This window comes from Macrobrachium nipponense, chromosome 35, assembly GCF_015104395.2.
Source record: "Macrobrachium nipponense isolate FS-2020 chromosome 35, ASM1510439v2, whole genome shotgun sequence".
NCBI lineage: Eukaryota > Metazoa > Arthropoda > Malacostraca > Decapoda > Palaemonidae > Macrobrachium > Macrobrachium nipponense.
Window position 1 is genome coordinate 61,927,196 of NC_061096.1, and position 18,712 is coordinate 61,945,907.

The window sequence follows — 18,712 nt, forward strand, 5'->3', positions numbered from 1 at the left end:
CGTCTTTGCGTGACGCTGACGTCGTACGCACGGGAAGTGACGCAGGGACGCCGTTGTCGTTACTAAGAATATCCTATAAATGTGTACGATATTTTGAATCGTTCGACTTTTGATAAACGTGTTAAAAGCAGTTTTGTATTTTTGTGTCCTCTGTAGCGCAACACAATTAATATTTGGGTTGTGGCTCGTGTTTTCAAAGGCAAAGATCAAAAATTCCCTGCTGTTGTGGCATTTTGAAAGGATATGGCAGTTGTTACGTCATGCTTTAAGCAGAAATAGGGGGGTTAAAAGAACGCCCTCTGTTATAGACACCCGAATTCGTTCATGCCAGTACTGACGTACGATTGGTAAAATGAGAGCGCACGTTGCAAATATGTTTGTAGTCATACGTCATCAGGTTTTGATACGTTTTGGAGCTTTTTTGTCTTTGAATTATTCAGCACACAAGCACTTTATTTATAAGCAGATAGATAGAGAGGTAGGAAAAAAGACTGGTGAAAGTCTCTTTTCTTAATATCACAGATCCTCATTTGGTCGTAAAAATCCAGACGTCGTTCGTCACCACTTTCTTATGCGTTAGACAAGACGTAAATTAAGCGATACTCTTCATTCATTTTTATCATTCGTTATACGAATATTAGCTCGGTAGGTTGAAGTAGCCGTAGTTTCCGGGGAAAGTACAGAAACGGACCAAACATTACGTCAGCCGTGATGACGTAATGGTCTGTCGTTGACCCGAAAAAGTATGGAGGACCATGGGAACAAAGTCGAGTTAAAAAAAAAAAAAAAAAGGGGGGGGGGGGGCTGGTTCTGGTTGAGATGGGGGAAGGGTTATTTTTTATGGAACCCATTCAGAGGATGGATTTTCATAATCATATTGGTTCAATATAGTGGAGTGAAAAAAAAGGGGGGTGCGGTTGGTTTATGGAACCCATTCATATGATAGATTTTCCTAACCATATTTAGTCCAATTTGGTGTAGTAAAAAAAAGGGGGGAGGTGGTGGGTTTTATGGAATCCATTCAGCCGGTGGATTTCCAAAATCATATTTGGTTCAATCTAGTGGAGTAAAAAAAAAGGGGGGAGATGGGTGGATTTTTATTGGAACCCATTCAGCCGATGGAATTTCATAATCATAGTTAGTTCAATCTAGTGGAGTATAAAAAATGGGGAAGGGGTTAATTTATATGGAACACGCAGAAGCTGGACTTTCATAATCATATTTGGTTCAATCTAGTTTAGTAGTGTGAAAAGAAGGGACCATTACGCAGAAAGGCAGATCGTTCTACCAACACAGCAGGAAACTTAGTCACGTCCTTCCTCTGTAGGAAAGTCGCTGTGGACAAAGAGAGCTGGTCTAGGACAAAGTAAGCCGGTTTTGGGTGTTTCTAGAAAACCTTGGATGGCAAGGGTTTCTCTAGTGAGAAGAGATTGTTTTTGGAATAGAATCTTATTTTCTTATATATTTTCTTGTCTTCTTTTCGCGTTTAACTACAGAATAACTCTCGGAGTGGACTTTCCATAAACCTACTTCTGATAAAGACAGTATTTTTGAAAAGTGTCATACTTCTCTTCTCGTTAGTTTTAGAGCTTTGAATTTTGACAAAAGATGCCACGTTTCGTTCACCACAAAACGCTTGATTCTTAAGAAAAATAATAGATAAGGAATAATGTAGTAAGTTCACTTCACGTGGTATACTGTAGGCATTACTAAAGGGTGTTTGCAGTGTCCTTTCGGCTAATAACAGCATCCACTTTTGAGCCTCTTACTATCAGTCCGAGTTCCTTGCTGAACGAGTGGTTTTCGCGCCCGGCTGCCAATCCGGTGGTCCGAAGTTCGATTCTCGGCTCGGCCAACGCGGAATCAGAGGAATTTATTTCTGGTGATAGAAATTCATTTCTCGATATATTGTGGTTCGAATCCCACAATAAGCTGTAGGTCCCGTTGCTAGGTGACTAATTGGTTCCTAACCACGTAAAAAAAAAATATCTAATACCTCGGGCCAGCCCTAGGAGAGCTGTCAATCAGCTCAGTGGTCTGGTGAAACTAAGATGTACTTTTTAACTATCAGTCCGTTTTCGCTTCCTTTCTTCAGTCTTGTTGTTAGACACTTCTGGATGCTACTTCTTTGTTACTCCCAGTTCACCTTTGGATCCTTGTATTTCATCGTTATATTTTAGGATCTCTTTATCTTGCAGTCCAGCCACTCAAAACTCCCCAGTTTTACTGGCTAGGGAAGTGATTCCCAAAATTTTCCAGTACGTGACCTCTTTCAATAGTACCAAACCTACCATGACCACCACCTTTATAATCCCTCTGAAAATGTACTCATTCCCAAAAGGGCACGCAGATGCATTTTAAACATTAAATTAAAGATTAATCACAGCAGAGAGAGCTACAACAACAAACAAAATTGCTTATTAATGTTTATTAACAAGGACTGATTTAATCATGTATTTTAATGAGAAGAATGTGTACTTGCTTTTTTGATGTCCTCCGTGACCTCCCAGGAAAAGGCTCATGACCCTGTAAGATACAGGAACATTTCAGCCTGCTTTTCCTGTGCGGCTCAAGGTTACGTGATAGCCAATGCCCAACCCCGCTGTATTTCCGGGCATCTCAAGGAACAAGTGCCCGTGCCAGAGAAAGCTTGGCTTAATCTGAGGAGGGGTAAAAAAAAACTGCATTTATTTTTTTATTTTTTCATATAATAGAAAAACCTTTCTGTTTGGCTTCGTGTAGTATTACCTTGCACAGACACGAAGGTTAGATGTGAGCACTGAGAGACATGTTTGTTGTGTCTTCAGACACCAAAAGATATCTTTTGCATTAGAATATTGCCCTCATTGGTGGCCTCTCTCTCTCTCTCTCTCTCTCTCTCTCTCTCTCTCTCTCGTTTCTTCAACTTATTACTAACACAAAAATACATTACCACATCCATTGTCATGGCTTCAGACACCAAAAAATATATCTTACTCTAGAATATTACCCACATTGGTGGCCTCTCTCTCTCTCTCTCTCTCTCTCTCTCTCTCTCTCTCTCTCTCTCTCTTTAGTTTCTTCAACTTATTACTGACACAAAAATACATTACCACATCCATTGGCATGGCTTCAGACACCAAAAACTATAATTTACTCTAGAATATTGCCCACATTGGCGGCCTCTCTCTCTCTCTCCTCTCTCTCTCTCTCTCTCTCTCTCTCTCTCTCTCTTTAGTTTCTTCAACTTTTTGCTGCTAATACAAAAATATGTTACCACATCCGTGGGTACTTTAAAAGCTACCCAAGGAAATCATTTTCCTGGGCGGTTGACACAAAGCATGCGCACGAATAGTAAATGAAAATGATCTGAACAAAATGAAAATGCTCCATCATTTGGATCGCTGAAGCCATAAAAAAATATACAGGTTGTCAAAACTTTGACAATACCATGCCAGCTGGGTGGGCGCTTCAATTTACCATCGGCCAGGTACATTTGATCGTGTTAAAGGCTTTCATGAAGTTTCGTTTCCACCATCGTAGTACCTCGCTTCTCTGGCCTCCCAGTTTTGGTGATTATTGCATAAGAAAAAGCTTTTGTGCATCTCCCAGCCGTTTGGATAAGATGGTAGATTTATAATATAATGAGTATTATATATATATAATATATATATATATATATATATATATATATATATATATATATTATATAAAACACGTATATATACATATAATGATACATATAGTTTTATATGTAAGTATGTATAATATACATTACAGATGTATCGGTTACCCGGATCCATTTCAGCAGTGAAGTAAATACTGAAGACATCGCGGATATCCGCAACCGCAGAACGTCCGCCCAGCTTCTTTTAACATCCGGATCCTTTAACTGTCCGGGATCTGAATTCTGACATCCAATATATATATATATATATATATATATATATATATATATATATATATATATATATATATATATATATATATATATATCCAGTGTTTTTTTCAGGCATCAGGATTAAATTCTCCTTTAAGGGGGGTTGGTGCTCTCAGTTCACCTCGTGTGCGGAGCACTGTATGCATGTACTGCGGGTTCTTTCTATAGAGTCCCTTGGGCCCGTAGCTTCCTTTTTACTCTACCTCCATTCATATTCTCTCTTGCGTTTTACTTTCTACCCTCTTCTTGCAATTGTAATTACATTGTTCAGCTGCGAGGTTTTCCTCCTGTTTACACCTTTGTAATCTTTGACTCTCATTTTTATTTTTCAGCGTCGAATGACCTCATAGATCCCATCGCTTGGCCTTCGACTTAAATTGTATATGCTATTCTATTATTCAGAAGGAATGGATGAAATACTGCAGAACTGCTTTAGTTATTCATTCCTAAGCTGACAGCTGCTTCTACTATCCACGGTCGCCTTCCGGGCTAATCTGATGTTTAGTAGAGTTTATTATGGCCCAAGAATTTTTTTTTTTTTCATCGGTTGGTTGTAATTCTTTCTCCTTAACCTTTCCTCCCTTGGTCGTTCCATATGTGGGATTATTATTAAATCTGACCACAATTGGTTTATTAAGCCAGACTTCAACTAGTTTCAACTTCTTCTTTTTCTGCATCTTTTCCCACTTCTACGTGGGAGTCGATGTTGCAATATGTAAGATTAAATGAAAGTAAGAGAATAATAAAAGGCATGAAAGATTTATTAACTAGGTTTATTTAATCACAGAAATTTATAAATAACGTCATCCGATTATACAGAAAAGATTAGATGATGAACTAGCAGTGTAGAGAGACACCATTCCAATTCATTCTTTGAAGGTAAATACAAGATGTGGAACTGCGAGAAAAGCTGAGATCCAGTGTCGTTGGTCGGTCTATCCAACAAGAAAATGTTTATTTGGAAAGTAATGAAGACATTTTGTACAACTATTGGCTTCTGCATTGTTTAATTGTTCTTGCCCTTCTACATCTAATTGTTGTTGACAAATGAACTACGGAAGTCCTTCTCAACTGAGCAATTATTACTCTCTCTCTCTCTCTCTCTCTCTCTCTCTCTCTCTCTCTCTCTCTCTCTGTAAGTATGCATTCAGCTATATACTTGCGTAAGTATCACTCTGACCGCATTTATTTTTTAAATATAAGAAAATCACACCATAAGGTGATAATCACAAGGCATTATAATGTCAAGATTTTTAAGTGTTACAGATCATTTTGTATTTATTAATTCTGTATGAACGAAACTGATTTAAGTTCCGTTTTTTTTGACTCGTTGAGACCGTGATGCGGATATCAACTTCGAAGAGTGGAACAGCATGTTATCAAGCTTGGGATACGTCCAAGGCCTATGGATACGTCATGCCAAGAGCCAAACGTTGCACTCCATAACGTATTCCTCATTTATTTTTCTTCTGAATGCAGAGCCAAAGAATCAAAAAGAAAAAAAGCAAGAGTGAAGAAAGAAGAGGGTTGAGGCTTAACCACAAAAGAAGCAAAGGACCGACTGCCTATATCAGAGGAGGACAGGTTTTAGCCTTTAGGCTAAACGGAAGCAGGTAGGCGTTTCAGAAACTTGTGGTGATGGGTATGAAGAAACGAACGATCGCCGTTAGCGGAAATATCAGAAATATATCTAGGATGTTTTCTCCTTTAATCTTTGGGGGGGGGATGTCCAGTTACAAGGACGTCTCGTCATCCTCCATTTCCATCCTCTTCTTGCGCAATGCCGGATCCTCTTCGTCGGCGTCGGCGTCGTGCCCAAGGCGGTTGTAAGGGTTGCCGTTGAGATCGTCGGCCAGTATGGCGTCCTTCAGGATATCCTTGAAGGTGATGGCGTCCAGGTTCTTCCCTAGGATACTGAGGAGGCAGAAGTCCCCGAGGGTCAGGCGCTGGATGGCCTTTTCCATCAAGTTGCTGGATTCCAGCTTGCCTCTCTGTTCCAGCACGTGGACCCTCAGAGCAGGCGCCAGGGCGATGACCAGGCGGTACACCAGCTGCAGAAGAGAAACAAAGATGACTTACAAGTTAACAAAAAAAAAAAAAAGTTACTTTGCACGTAGGACTCGCCTTCCTACTTCCGTTTATGCTAAAATTGTTACATGTCTCCCTTTGATAGACGAGGTTTCAAAATTCGTTGACCTTGTCACATGGAAGATTTATCTCGGTTTCCTTTTGGTTAAAAATGAGACACCCTGGTAGGCAGAGACGTTAGTGATCAATTTGCTGTGAAGTTAAAACCGAACAATTGTTCTATTTATTAGTTCACTCAGTTGTTCGCCGTCGTTGTTTGGAGATTAGTAGAAAATAGACCTTTCGCTCATTGGGTCAAGTGTACCTGTCACTTTTACTAAATATATGGATTGCAATAGACACAGTAACCCGGTAATGTATTTGTATTCTAACATTTTTTCGTCGGTTTCAATGAAATTCTGGAAATATTATAATAGACACAACCCTTAATGTCTCTGTATCCTGATATTTTTTTCGTCGTTTTCAGTGAGTCTTGAAATCCGAAAGTAAATTACCAATTAGTATATGTATTGTAATTGACTAGATGACCCGTTTATGTCTGTACCCTGATTATTCTTGAAGCGTTTCGCTGCAAGTCGTGAAAACCGAAAGGAAATCGGTAATGTAGAGAACGTCGTCAATTTAATCTCACCTGCATGCTGGTGATGGTGGCCAGGATGACGAACCAGAACCACAAGATGACGAAGACCTTCTCGTTGAGGATGTTCTGCGGCAAGATGCACAGCGGCTGCCTAAAGGCGATCGTTCCAGAGGGGCCGATGTACCTGTAGGTGCATTTGGTCAGCTTAGGGAACCGGGATCGGAACGGGTCGTCGAACTCGGTGTCGTCGACGATGTGGCTCAAGACCTGGCGAAGAAGATTAGGAACAGTTAATAAACTTACTTCTCCAGTGGGTGGGAGGGAGGGGCGGGTTAGTGCTATCAGTACACCTCACGCTGCAACCCCTTGCATTTCTCTTACTGTACCTCCGTTCTCATTCTCTTTCTCCCATCTTACTTTCCTCCTGTTATACCTAAAACCTCTTTTACTCTCAGCTTCCCTCTATACGCTGCATGACATCATAGGTCCCACCGTTTGGCCTTTGGTCTAAATTTTATATTCCAGTTCCTACACCAAAAAGCTTCCTTGAAACACTTCGTTAAGCGAGGCAATTGAACTACGGAAATAATAATAATGATAATACAATTGTTGAAAAATATGCACAATTATAGAATATAGAAAAATATAGAACAAAGACTTTCGAACACCTGAACGGTGTTCCTCATCAGTGTAACGTTAAAATGATGAGGAACACCGTTCAGGTGTTCGAAAGTCTTTGTTCTATATTTTTACATAGAAATATATTTTTAATATATAATTTTGGATATTTTTTTACAATTTGTTTTCACGAAACTGTGAATTTCTCAGCAATGATAATAAACTTACGTCGGTGCCGTAGGTGGTGAAGGCGCCGTTGAAGAAAGCGTCCAGCAGGATCATCTGAACGATGACGTTGACCAGGTTGAAAAACTCGCAGATCATGTAGGGGATTCCGTACTTGTAGTTGCAGGCGCTGGCCTTCTTGGAGACCTTCATGTACCTTTTGGAAATGGAAATGAGGACGTTTGAGATTTTGACACTTTCGTGGCATGGAAGAGATTTTGACACTTTCGTGGCATAGAAGAGATTTTGACACTTTCGTGGCATAGAGATTTTGACACTTTCGTGGCATAGAGATTGACACTTTTCGTGGAAGAAGACTGGGGTCCTCTACGAATGAATAATACTCTCAAGTGATGAATGTTATATCTGCGAGGCAGAATCATTTAAAGGAGATACTTATTTATTAAGTGAGGCCGAGTACATGTATTAAAATGGAAAAGAAAATACTTTCCGTGATCAGTGGAAGGAAGTTAATAAAATTGATAGAAGAATAAGAATTATGACGCTGGAAAGATGTAAAGAAAGTAAGTAGAAACATAAAAGTGTCTGTGGAAAAATATAAACAAAGTCTATGGAAGTCAGTGGAAAGATGTAAACAAAGTCTGTGGAGAAATATAAACAAAGCCCGTGGAAAGATATAAACAAAGTCTGGAAATGTATAAACAAAGTCAGTGGAAAGATGTAAACAAAGTCAGTAGAAAGATATAAACAAAGCCAGTGGGACGTGGAAAGATATAAACAAAGTCAGTAGAAAGTGAAAAGCTTTAAATAGTCATTAGAAGGTGGAAAGACAGAACAAAGTCAGTAGAGAGTGGAAAGATATGAACAAAGTCAGTAGAGAGGGGACTGATATAAACAAAGTCAGTCGAAAGTGGAAAGATATAAACAAAGTCAGTAAAAGATGGAAAGATATAAACAAAGTCAGTCGAAAGTGGAAAGATATAAACAAAGTCAGTAAAAGATGGAAAGATATAAACAAAGTCAGTCGAAAGTGGAAAGATATAAACAAAGTCAGGAGGAAGTGGAAAGATATCAACAAAGTCAGTGGGAATACATAAACAGTCAGAGGAAATACGGCCTGAAAGCCATTGAAATTATTTTGAACGAAATGATTATAAAACCCCATCACCCACTTGACGATGTTGTCTCTCTTTGAAACGACGTCCGGATCCATCGTGTGGCGGTGGAGTCCCTGCAGGAGGAGCTGGACGGTCTTTGCCTCCATCCCCTTCCACAGGAGATGGGGAAGGTAGAAGATGCATCCCTAGGAGAAGAAAGGGCCCATCATCATCATCATCGTGGATTTTATATCCTATATGGCTACCAGCCATCATCATCATTAATAAAATCATGAGATAATGACTTCATTCATTCCTGGTGCATCACTATCATCATTACAGCCGTCATTTGAAATACCATGAGATAGTGACTTTAATCATTATAAAGCAAGAATGACTTGAAACACCATGAGATAGTGACTTTAATCATTATAAAGAAAAAATGACGGAAACTGTATATTTCTCGGTGTCGGAGAAACGTGAGATTTTAGATCATGGAGGATGAAAGAGCATAATAGGAAGCTGGCATTTTCATGAAACGTATCAGGGAGCATGATGGAGGATAATGAAGACTGGTGTTTTCATTATACGTACCATGAAGAAGAGCACGAAGGGGACCCACTGATAGTACGCATGGTAGGTCTCTTCGTGGAAACCAGCATGATTCCCCAGACCAGCTGTTTAAAAAGAAAAAAAACTGTTAGTTATCATCAGCAGAAAAGCCTGTATCCATCTTTGCAGCGTCCATGTTTTTTTTTCTTTTTGCGTGATCAGTTTCAATCAAGAATTGTTTTTATCAAAATTTTTGTCTTATACATCAAAGATGCAACGCATTACCTTGAAACAATTCTCCTTCGTATTTTGATATAATTTAATTACATTTCTTGTGCATCAAAAATGCAATGCATTATTACTCTAGAACGGTTCCTCTCGTATTTTAATACTTTACTTGCGTTTTATAATTTTTTTTTATCAATTTTTTCATTTATATTTTTCTTTTCTAATTACTGATCTCATTTTTTTCTGTATTTCCCGTTATCCTCTGTAATGGCTCTTGTGAGCTTGTTCCATATGAATAAGGTTCAGAATAATGATAATAATAATTGAGCCGATATTTGAACTCGTATAATCTATTTCCCGAACCTACATTCCAGTCCCGTCTGGTTTCTAAAAGAAGGGAACTGCAGGTTTGACCCAGCACGACCTAACATAAACTGCACATTGATTTTCCACTCAGTATGATTAAGTAAATAAACTTGGACTTCGTTTGGTTACTCAGGATTTATACTTCATTCTCATTCATGATATATCGTGACATGCCAGGCTTTCGTAGCCTATATTGCTTATTTATTCTATCGATATTTATGTTAAGATTCAAAAATTGATTCAGATTAAAAAAGCGATCGTGTAACATGATACATTTCCGATATTACTTAGTATGTAACTCTCACAAATAATATCAAAATAATAAAACGTTGGCCGGAAGGTAGTCAATATAGGTCATTTTTTTTTCGTAGAATTCGCTGCTTATTAAGTCTTTGCTCTGGCTCACACATTATTACATTTATTTGATTTTATCCGTCACTCATTGCATCATTTATTCATTTATCCGCATTCAATTGTGAGACGTCACAATCCCACAGATATGTGCGCGAGTCAGGAGCTCAAAAGTCGATCAGTTTGATCCTCTCAGACTATTCACTTCCAGACTATGGAATTCCAGACTATGGAATTCCAGACTACTCACTTCCAGACTATGGAATTCCAGACTATGGAATTCCAGACTATGGAATTCCAGACTATGGAATTCCAGACAATGGAATTCCAGACTTTTCCATTATTTCCCGAATCACGTGACCAGTCTCCTTGCAAAGTGATACATTGTAATGGTCATTTCTTCTTGACGAACTGGCCTGAATTTGGCTAGAAATAAAATTCACTTATTATCCATAAAAGTATGTGAAATTTAATCAGCTCCCCAGCCCAACAACTTACTTGTGGTCAGTGGACCTCATGCGGTGCACTGTAGGCATTACTTAAGGTTCTTTGCAGCGAGCCTTAAGCCCCTATATAGCTGCAACCGCTTTCGTTCCTTTTACTGTATCTCCTTTTATAGTCTCTTTCTTCCAACTTACTTTCCACCCTCCTCTAACGTTTGATTCAAAGTGCAACTGCTTTGAGGTTTTCCTCCTGTTACACCTTTCCAACCTTTTACTGTCAATTTTCATGTCAACGCTGAGTGACCTCAGATCTCCCAGTGCTTTCTTGCCCTTTGGCGTAAATTTTAAACGACACTTTACATTACTCTTACTAATACTTAACTTTCTAAACTATTCCCTACCATGGTTAGCTAGCTAACTGTCCTCACTCTTCTTTCACCCATCTTACCTATCGGCTAAAAAAAAAAAAAAAAAAAAAATTCAACTCGACTCAACTTACTTGTGGTATTGATCGTAAAGGTAGGAGGTGATCCAGCAGTAGGTATTGACGGGTTTATCGACGGGCAGCCCCCCGTCCAGGCACTGGATCGGGTCTCCTATGTACTCCGAAGCCGCCACGAGGGCGCAGGCGATGAAGAGGATCGAGGTCGTGACCTGGTAGTGCAGGCGGAAGACCGGGCTGTCGATGTCCGTGTGGGAGAGCCGGAGCTTCACCAGCCCCGCGATGGACGAGAAGATAGCCAGCACCATCCCTGAGGAGTTACAAGGAGTTATAAGGATTAGGATGTCTCAAAGACTTGTTGTTAATCCATCCGAGGAGACGTCGTGTGCTCGTTTACCTCTACGAGCAGGTTTTACTGTTCATTCACAGTGTCCTAATGATTTTGTCTAGCTTTCTTTTAAACTTTTCCACATTGTTGCTGTTTACGACTTCTGGTGGCAGTTTATTCTATGTGTCGGTTCTGAATGGCCTGTTGGGAAAAGAAGAAGAAAGAAGAAGAAGAAGAAGAAGAAGAAGAAGAAGAAAAATCCGAGCATCTTTAATGAAACCAAAGCCTGATCTTTGTAAGGTCCTCAGGGTTAAGAAATAGTCACCACCATTTTGGTATCACGAGTCAAAGGATTTGAGCTTAGATCTCAAATGCATGTACATGTATGAATGAATGTATGTATCACAGGTGGTGGTGTTCGAATGTGTCCAAACTCAAAGATATTCGGTGTGTGTTTCGTGTAAGCGTATTTGCGTTTTATGACATTACACATAAATGTCCTGCTTCAGTGTGGTTAATACAATCCTTTTCGCTTTTCTTTTCATTAGCAGCAAAAAGGACACCGCAATTTTCCCCACTTTTTTTCACTTTGTTGAATATACATCATTCGTCTTGTGTCAGTGGCAATAATGGTCTACAGGTTGTGATTCCCTAAATTCTCCTACAAATGCAAAGACCACCGTGAGATAATTTTAAGAAGTTTCATACCGACGTTATAATGAATACCAAAGCGACATATGTATCGCTTTCCACATTATTATTTTTATATATTATTTCTTAGCAGCATTCTGACTAAAATCGCCAAATGCCATTAACTTGAGGGAATATTCACTAAATATATGGTGGCCATTTGTGAAACAGGAGAAAACCCACGTGAAACAAAGTAACTAGAAGTGAAAGTAGCTACAAATCAAGAAACAAATAAGTATTTGAATAAGTGACTTATAGCTATAAAATAATAAAAGTCTCAAGGTATACCTTGACAGCCTGCTCAGAATGTCTGCGAATGTCCTGAGATCACTGACTGATAAAACCTGCACGATAATAAATGATAGAAATAAGTGTTAATCCAACATTGAATAGAAAATAAGAAGATTAAAATGAGTGACTAACCTCTTCACCCAGAATGTTTTCTTTTTACGGAAAAAAGCTACACCTCCAAACGAGATCAAAACGAAGACCTCCAACAAGAGCACCTGCCGTCCGCTACAGAGTCCCTCTACAGTCTGGCACCAACGCCCAAAAGCTGACACTGTCCAACAGAGGGCACCACGTCCTGACGATTCTGAGAAGAAGAGTGGAAATGGAGAAAACAATGACATCATTTGCTAAGAAATCGAAAACACTTTTCGGTTGGTTTCTCGAACTCGGCGGTGGATTTCAGACTTTCTGTCACTGAGGAAGGTGGTCAGTGTTGTGATAAATGTTTGTAATATGAATTGATTTGGCACTGGCCTCTTTTTTTCGGATTATCGCGATAGATAGAAGAAATTGAAAAAAGAAAAATTGTCTGGCGTAATATCCTGTCAGGGGGAGCTTCCGGTCCCAAGTGGTTTGATGTGCTTTGCAGCAGTTACATCTGCTCCAACTATCGTTAAGCTTTGTTTTTTTTTTTTTTTAAGTTAGGTTATGTGTACGATACCAAAAGCATTCTAAAGAGCAAAACTAAGATTTTTATTTGACCATATGCACATCGGACACCATGATCAGGGTTCTGGTCAACATTCTCAAATGACCAGGGTTCGCTCAGGTGAAGATGTATCGAAAAAATATTTGAATAGTAATCTATTCAGTTATTTTTTTCTGAACGAGAATGAAGTTAAATATTCTCATGTTTAGGTTGAGTGACTGAGCTGCTGTGACATGGGTGGTGTATCTTGAATTATATTTTCGTTTTTAGTCGGGTTATATGTTCGAAATTGCCTGTTTTCAAGATGGCGATGCGGAACACTGAGAAGGACAAAATGAGAGATAACATGAGCAATGAGCAGGACGGGATGTGAGGAGTTTGGGTGAGAGAAAGGCAGAAAATAAAAAAAATGAAAAAAAAGGCAACCTACAGTATCCTACGATAGATCACAGTCGATTTATTTGCATCGACCGACAAGAAAGAGAGAAAGTTATCATACTTCTCCGAGTCCTTATCTCAAAACTAGGCCCTCATACCTTCATACCTGACACCTCGTTGCCTCATCTTTTCTCATTGATCCTTTTCGTGGACTTTTCAGTGATGCGGAGGACCTCCAGAGAATTTTAAGGACTCCTTTCTGTGAACTTCAGCATTTCTTGTATCTGATGCAAAAGGATGTGACGACATCAAGTCTCCGCTAGTTTTCTTCATTTTCTCGAGAGTTCAATTCAAAATTTCATCTTTATAACATTGTCAATAAATCATTTACATTTACCTGTAGTGGGGAAATTAGAAGCACCTCTAGAGAAGGGACTTCGTCAGAAAAATGAACGAAAACGCTCAACCTTTTGGTAAAGTGACGTCACCTATAGTGGTCCCGGTCCCAAGAAGAGGTCGAGGCGCCATGTAGACGTCAAAGAAGAAGACTCAGTTGCATCTTGGCTGACGACTCACGTAGAGGCAACTGCCATCTCGTGAAGGAGGAGGAGAAGAAGAAGAGGGGTTTTTTTACATTTTGGGGGGAGAAGTCCCGTAGCTTCGAGGAACTCACTGGACGTCTGGAGCGAACCGGGTCACCTGTTGTCAATTAGCATTACAAGGAAAGGTAATCTGTTCCTTCCTGTTTCTTGACGCTTTCGTTGTCTCTATCTCCCTACTCCTACCCCTCCCCCATTCCCCCTTCCCTATCTCCTTGGTAGAGCATGGGATCCCCACTGGCAAACCTGGTTCATTAATGATTAATAGATCCAAAAGACTATATTTATGAGACACTTGTTACCGCTGTTGGCTTCTTCTATGGTACCTTGATTAGATGATTAACATCGACTGAAAACCATACAGTCGAGGATTTTAAACCTTGGGCTTTGCCAGGGCCTCCTTAACATGGCGTTCTGTAGTCTTGGGTTTGATTTCCCTTTCTCATTGGTACATCTTGACACATTTCTGTATTTTAAAGTATGATTCTTGGATCTGTTTCAGCCCCAAAAAGCAAGCAACTTATTTAGGTAGCCAAGTCTTTCTCGATCCTGTTGGGCGTCCGTTTCGTTTTCCAGGATCTTTCTCGTGACATAAAGAAAGTAAAGAAAGTTATGAAGTGAAACCCTCTTTTCGGGAAATTCGTCTGTATTTTTCCCTGTTTGATCGAACGTATACGAATCTTGAATGAAGAAGCCGCGAGTCGAGAATTATAGTGTCTGTGATTTCCGTGATTTTTGATTGACAGGCGCAGAGGATTTGACAAGATGGTGCTCGCCGTCGTGGGTGCCCTGGCAGGCATAGCCAAGGTGAGGTATTCGTACACGCCCGTCGACAGCCACGTCTTCCGCCTCCACTACCGGTGGACGGCCACGTTCTGCTTCGCCTGCTGCGCTCTCGTCGTGGCTCAGGAATATATAGGGAACGCCATCGAGTGCATTGTCCGCAACCCAGAGGAACTAAAGCCTGTTACCACCTACTGCTGGATCTCTTCTACTTACACTCTGAACTCAACTAGCCGTAAGTCAAATTTTCTTATTTTTGATTGCTTGATTTCACTAGTACGCCAACTTTTTCCCACGTGCACGCCAGGAAATATTCAGATATATTCACTCACAAATGTGTATATTATATATTATATATATATATATATATATATATATATATATATATATATATATATATATATATATATTGTAACAAACCTTTATCACCTTTCGATGTGGAGAAAATTAAGCTGTGATCTGTCTTTCACAGCTGTCGCGAGAGGTGTTGGACGGTATGATCCACGTGTCCACGAACGTAAATTCCACTCTTACTACCAATGGGTTCCTTTGGTCCTTTTTTTACAGGTAACGTGTTCTAAGTTCTCCAAATTGCCCTAGCACCTTTTAAGTAAAATAGTTTATGCATTCTGGAATCAGCTAAAATCTTTTCTCCTAATTTCTCTGTTCATATTTTTTCTTAAACTTAGATCGCACAGTAATGGGTAATTCAATCAGTAATATCTTCCACTTTCTGGACACCACCTTCCACTTGCCCTTGAACATCTCAGTGCAGGCCGTTGCTGCTTACAATAGATTGTTTCAGTTAATTTGTACTTCTTAGGGCATAAGTTTTGACTCAAAGCAAAACCCGCTTCATTTACAGCGGTACAAATTTCAAGTGAATTGCGTGTCTGTGCTGGCCACACAATAAGTATGAAGTATAGAAAATGGATGCTTTTCAGACCATATTTATAAACACTTTCAAACTACTAATACACTTCCACATGTAAATATATATAGATAGACAGATTGATAGATAGATAACAGTCTGGTCTTTCTACAACAAAACCCATTTTCAGGGATGCCTTTTCTACATGCCCCATCTGATCTGGAAATGGTATGAGAACAAGCAGTTGGATTCTCTCCTGCAAGATCTGAACAAAGGCATCTTCCACATCGATGCTGACAAGAAAAAGGAGAACATTTTACAGTAATTATCACATCGGCATCACTGTTGCTGTTTGATATGTCATTAAAATGGTAAATGCTTTTCTTGGGACCCCTTGACCTTCAAGCAAGAAGTCTTTGACCGTTCCAGGCACTTCCAGCGAAAATTGACGCACTTGATTTCCTCCTTTCATTGCAGGTACATAAGAGAATCTTGGGGCCTTAATACCCACTACGTTACCGTCTACCACATATGCGAGGCAATCAATTTCATCAGTGTTCTCTTGCAAATGTATGCGATGGACAGATTCTTTGGCGGCATCTTCTGGAACTATGGCCCAAAGGTATAGAACTTCCTTGAGGTGTGAAAATTTTAAAAGGGTCATATAAATATCACTAAGGTTAAGTCAGCTTGGAAAGCTTGCTATTTACTCGTATTTACTCTGGTGGCTTCCAGACTTCATAAATGATTGCCGCTTGCTCTAGAATCCTAATGATCTGTTACAAGTTTCAGTAATATTAGTGGTTTTTATTACTGAATATGTTCTTCTTTTTTTTCACATAACAAAGGGGTCATTCCAGTGGCTCTTACCCTGTTATATGGATGGAGCTTGAGAAATAATTAAAAAAACTGAAATCCTATTGTTTAAATCTATTACTAGCGTGAATTACTTAACTGGATTTAAGGAACAACAGGGCACGAACATTCCCATGACTTGAGAATCACTCGAAAATTCAAGTCCTTTTCTACAAGTCTCATATAATTCACGCTGTTCACTCAGGTGCTCGACGTGCTCGGAAAGAGCGACACTGAGAGACACGACGCTCTCGTCACGGCGTTCCCCAGGGTGACAAAGTGTGACTTCTACAAATTCGGACACTCTGGAACCGTCGAGCTTCTCGACGTCCTCTGCGTTCTGCCGCAGAACGTCGTCAACGAGAAAGTATTTCTCGTCTTGTGGGTCTGGTTCGTCTTCCTGGCTGTTATCACAGGGCTTTGGGTGAGTAATAGGATCTCGCGTTTTCTTGGATTCTGAAGGAAAAGTTAAGATTGAACGTTGATGTAGCAACGTTGAAATAATTAGTAAGTATTGTAACCAGCTGGCATTTACAAGTGATATACATTATCATTTCCCAGATTCATTAGTGGATATATGCTGTTGGGCGTTATTTATTTATTGATTTGTTTCTTTCTGCAATTCAGGCTGAAAGCCTTTTGACAATATTAGTCAGTAAAAAAAATCAGTAAGTGTTGCAATGACGCATGAATCAAGAAAAATAAAAAAAAAAGGATTGGAGCCCAAAGAGCGCCTACCCTTGTATGTGTTTGTTTAACATATCCAATCTTTACTCCTGCAGCTGATCTGGAGATTGGTGGTGCTGTACAGCTCTTCCCTCAGGCTGCGCCTTCTGCAGCAGCTAGCCAAAGGCAGATTCTCCGACAGGATCGTGAAAGCGATCAACCTCCTGAGCCTGGGTGACTTCTGCCTGCTGGAGAACATTGGCTACAACCTAGACGTCGTCAGTTTCAGGGACATCGTTCGGGGTATCCCCGACGCCGGCGAGTATTATTCGCCAAGCGCTCCGCTAGATTCTGGAACGTACCGAAGATTTCCCACTGTTAGCGAACTGGAGCCCCACCCTAAGAGTCTTCACTTTGATGATGCTCACTAGGGCCAAGATAAACTCCTCTGGGAATCCTCTTCCTGCTTCTGTTTCCTGTCACTTTTAAGGAGCAGTTCTACCTTCAAGTTTTAAGCCTCACCTGTTTATTCTCTCTTCCCGGTCATTCCCCTTTTTCATTGTGGTCTGGGCTAATAAAGATTGGGTTACTTGTGCCATTTAGCTTTTACTTATGGAAAATGGGCAACCTCTTCTGTGTAATGGGGGCTGATTCTGTTAGATCATTGCATAAAAATTCCATAACCTAGATGTTGCACGTATATCAAGCACAGTTACTTATGCTCAGCTGCAGCTAGGAAATCATCTAATTACAGATTGGATCCCACAACCCTAGATTGCAAGAAGATGACATTGCAACTTGATCAGTAATGTGTAAACTATATAATAAAATCATTACACCTGTTTATGGCGTTGTATTTTTATACCCAGCAACGGACACAATCAACCGCCTAATTTAACCAAGAGGGAGAATCTGAAACATTGAGAAGAAAGCTGCCATTTTGTAGGAGTCGGAATTAAGTTGTTGCAAAATTGCTGTTTTAGTTAACGCTTTTTATTATTCATGCGTAGCTATCAAGAGGCGACTTTCCACGAAGTTATCTCAGTAAATTATTTACACTTCAACACTGCTATTTGTGCTGTTACAAGAGAATAGATGAATTATGAAGAGAAGAGACACAGAGGCAGAGAATTTAGCATGATTTATCATAACTTCGCCTTGGAAAGGCCAAACTAAGTAGGATGCCATATCTGTCCGATTTGACATCATACAATTCTGACATCAACATCATTAAGATGTATTAGTTTTTGTTTTTGGGGAAAGGATGTTCGTAAGAATGGAAAAAAGACAATTTTCGACAACCAAATGATAATATAATACTATTCATAATGCATAGAGAAAACCATAGAAATTGAAAATGGTTTATATACGAATGTAATGGTTTGCGAATAAGCGCCTCGGTGGCGTGGTTGGTTTGGTCTTGGCGTGCCACCTCGGTGGCCGCGAGTTCATTTCTCGGGCATTCCATTGAGGGGTGAGAGATGTGTATTTCTGGTGATAGAAGTTCACTATCGACGTGGTTCAGAAGTCACGTAAAGACGTTGGTCCCGTTGCTGAATAACCACTGGTTCCATGTAACGTAAAAACACCGTACAAACAATGCAAACGAGATCTCGCTACGTATGTAGTCTTCTGATTCATTTTGCCCTAATATGACCTTGCTTTAGAATTTTTAGATGGTTCCGAAGGGTCTTTAAAACGCTCCTCCGGCGTAAATTCTATTGCTTCCAAC

General features: G+C 39.8%; 2 protein-coding genes across 2 annotated transcripts; one reads left to right on the forward strand and one right to left on the reverse strand.

The window, feature by feature from the left end:
* Window positions 1–4,676: 4,676 nt before the first annotated feature.
* Window positions 4,677–11,085, reverse strand: LOC135208855 (innexin inx3-like). The gene is made up of 6 exons (XM_064241433.1): window positions 10,928–11,085; window positions 9,083–9,165; window positions 8,564–8,694; window positions 7,434–7,587; window positions 6,639–6,854; window positions 4,677–5,970 (listed from the first exon to the last, which is right to left on the reverse strand). The coding sequence occupies exons 2-6, from the start codon at window positions 9,083–9,085 to the stop codon at window positions 5,653–5,655; spliced, it is 822 nt and encodes a 273-aa protein (XP_064097503.1). The 5' UTR covers window positions 9,086–9,165; window positions 10,928–11,085; the 3' UTR covers window positions 4,677–5,652.
* Window positions 11,086–13,739: 2,654 nt separating this feature from the next.
* On the forward strand, window positions 13,740–17,824 carry LOC135208854 (innexin inx2-like). Its single transcript, XM_064241432.1, has 7 exons — window positions 13,740–13,933; window positions 14,552–14,823; window positions 15,061–15,155; window positions 15,650–15,780; window positions 15,937–16,081; window positions 16,520–16,738; window positions 17,097–17,824. The coding sequence occupies exons 2-7, from the start codon at window positions 14,571–14,573 to the stop codon at window positions 17,409–17,411; spliced, it is 1,158 nt and encodes a 385-aa protein (XP_064097502.1). The 5' UTR covers window positions 13,740–13,933; window positions 14,552–14,570; the 3' UTR covers window positions 17,412–17,824.
* Window positions 17,825–18,712: the final 888 nt, after the last annotated feature.

Coding starts and splice junctions, on each gene's coding strand:
- LOC135208854 (XM_064241432.1), top strand. CDS start 14,571: ATGGTGCTCGCCGTCGTGGGTGCCCTGGCAGGCATAGCCAAGGTGAGG. Junction 14,824..15,060: donor CACTCTGAACTCAACTAGCC/GTAAGTCAAATT, acceptor TGTCTTTCACAG/CTGTCGCGAGAGGTGTTGGA. Junction 16,739..17,096: donor CTGTTATCACAGGGCTTTGG/GTGAGTAATAGG, acceptor TTACTCCTGCAG/CTGATCTGGAGATTGGTGGT.
- LOC135208855 (XM_064241433.1), bottom strand. Junction 7,588..8,563: donor AAGAGAGACAACATCGTCAA/GTGGGTGATGGG, acceptor CATTTCCAAAAG/GTACATGAAGGTCTCCAAGA. Junction 6,855..7,433: donor TCACCACCTACGGCACCGAC/GTAAGTTTATTA, acceptor CTTCTTCGCCAG/GTCTTGAGCCACATCGTCGA.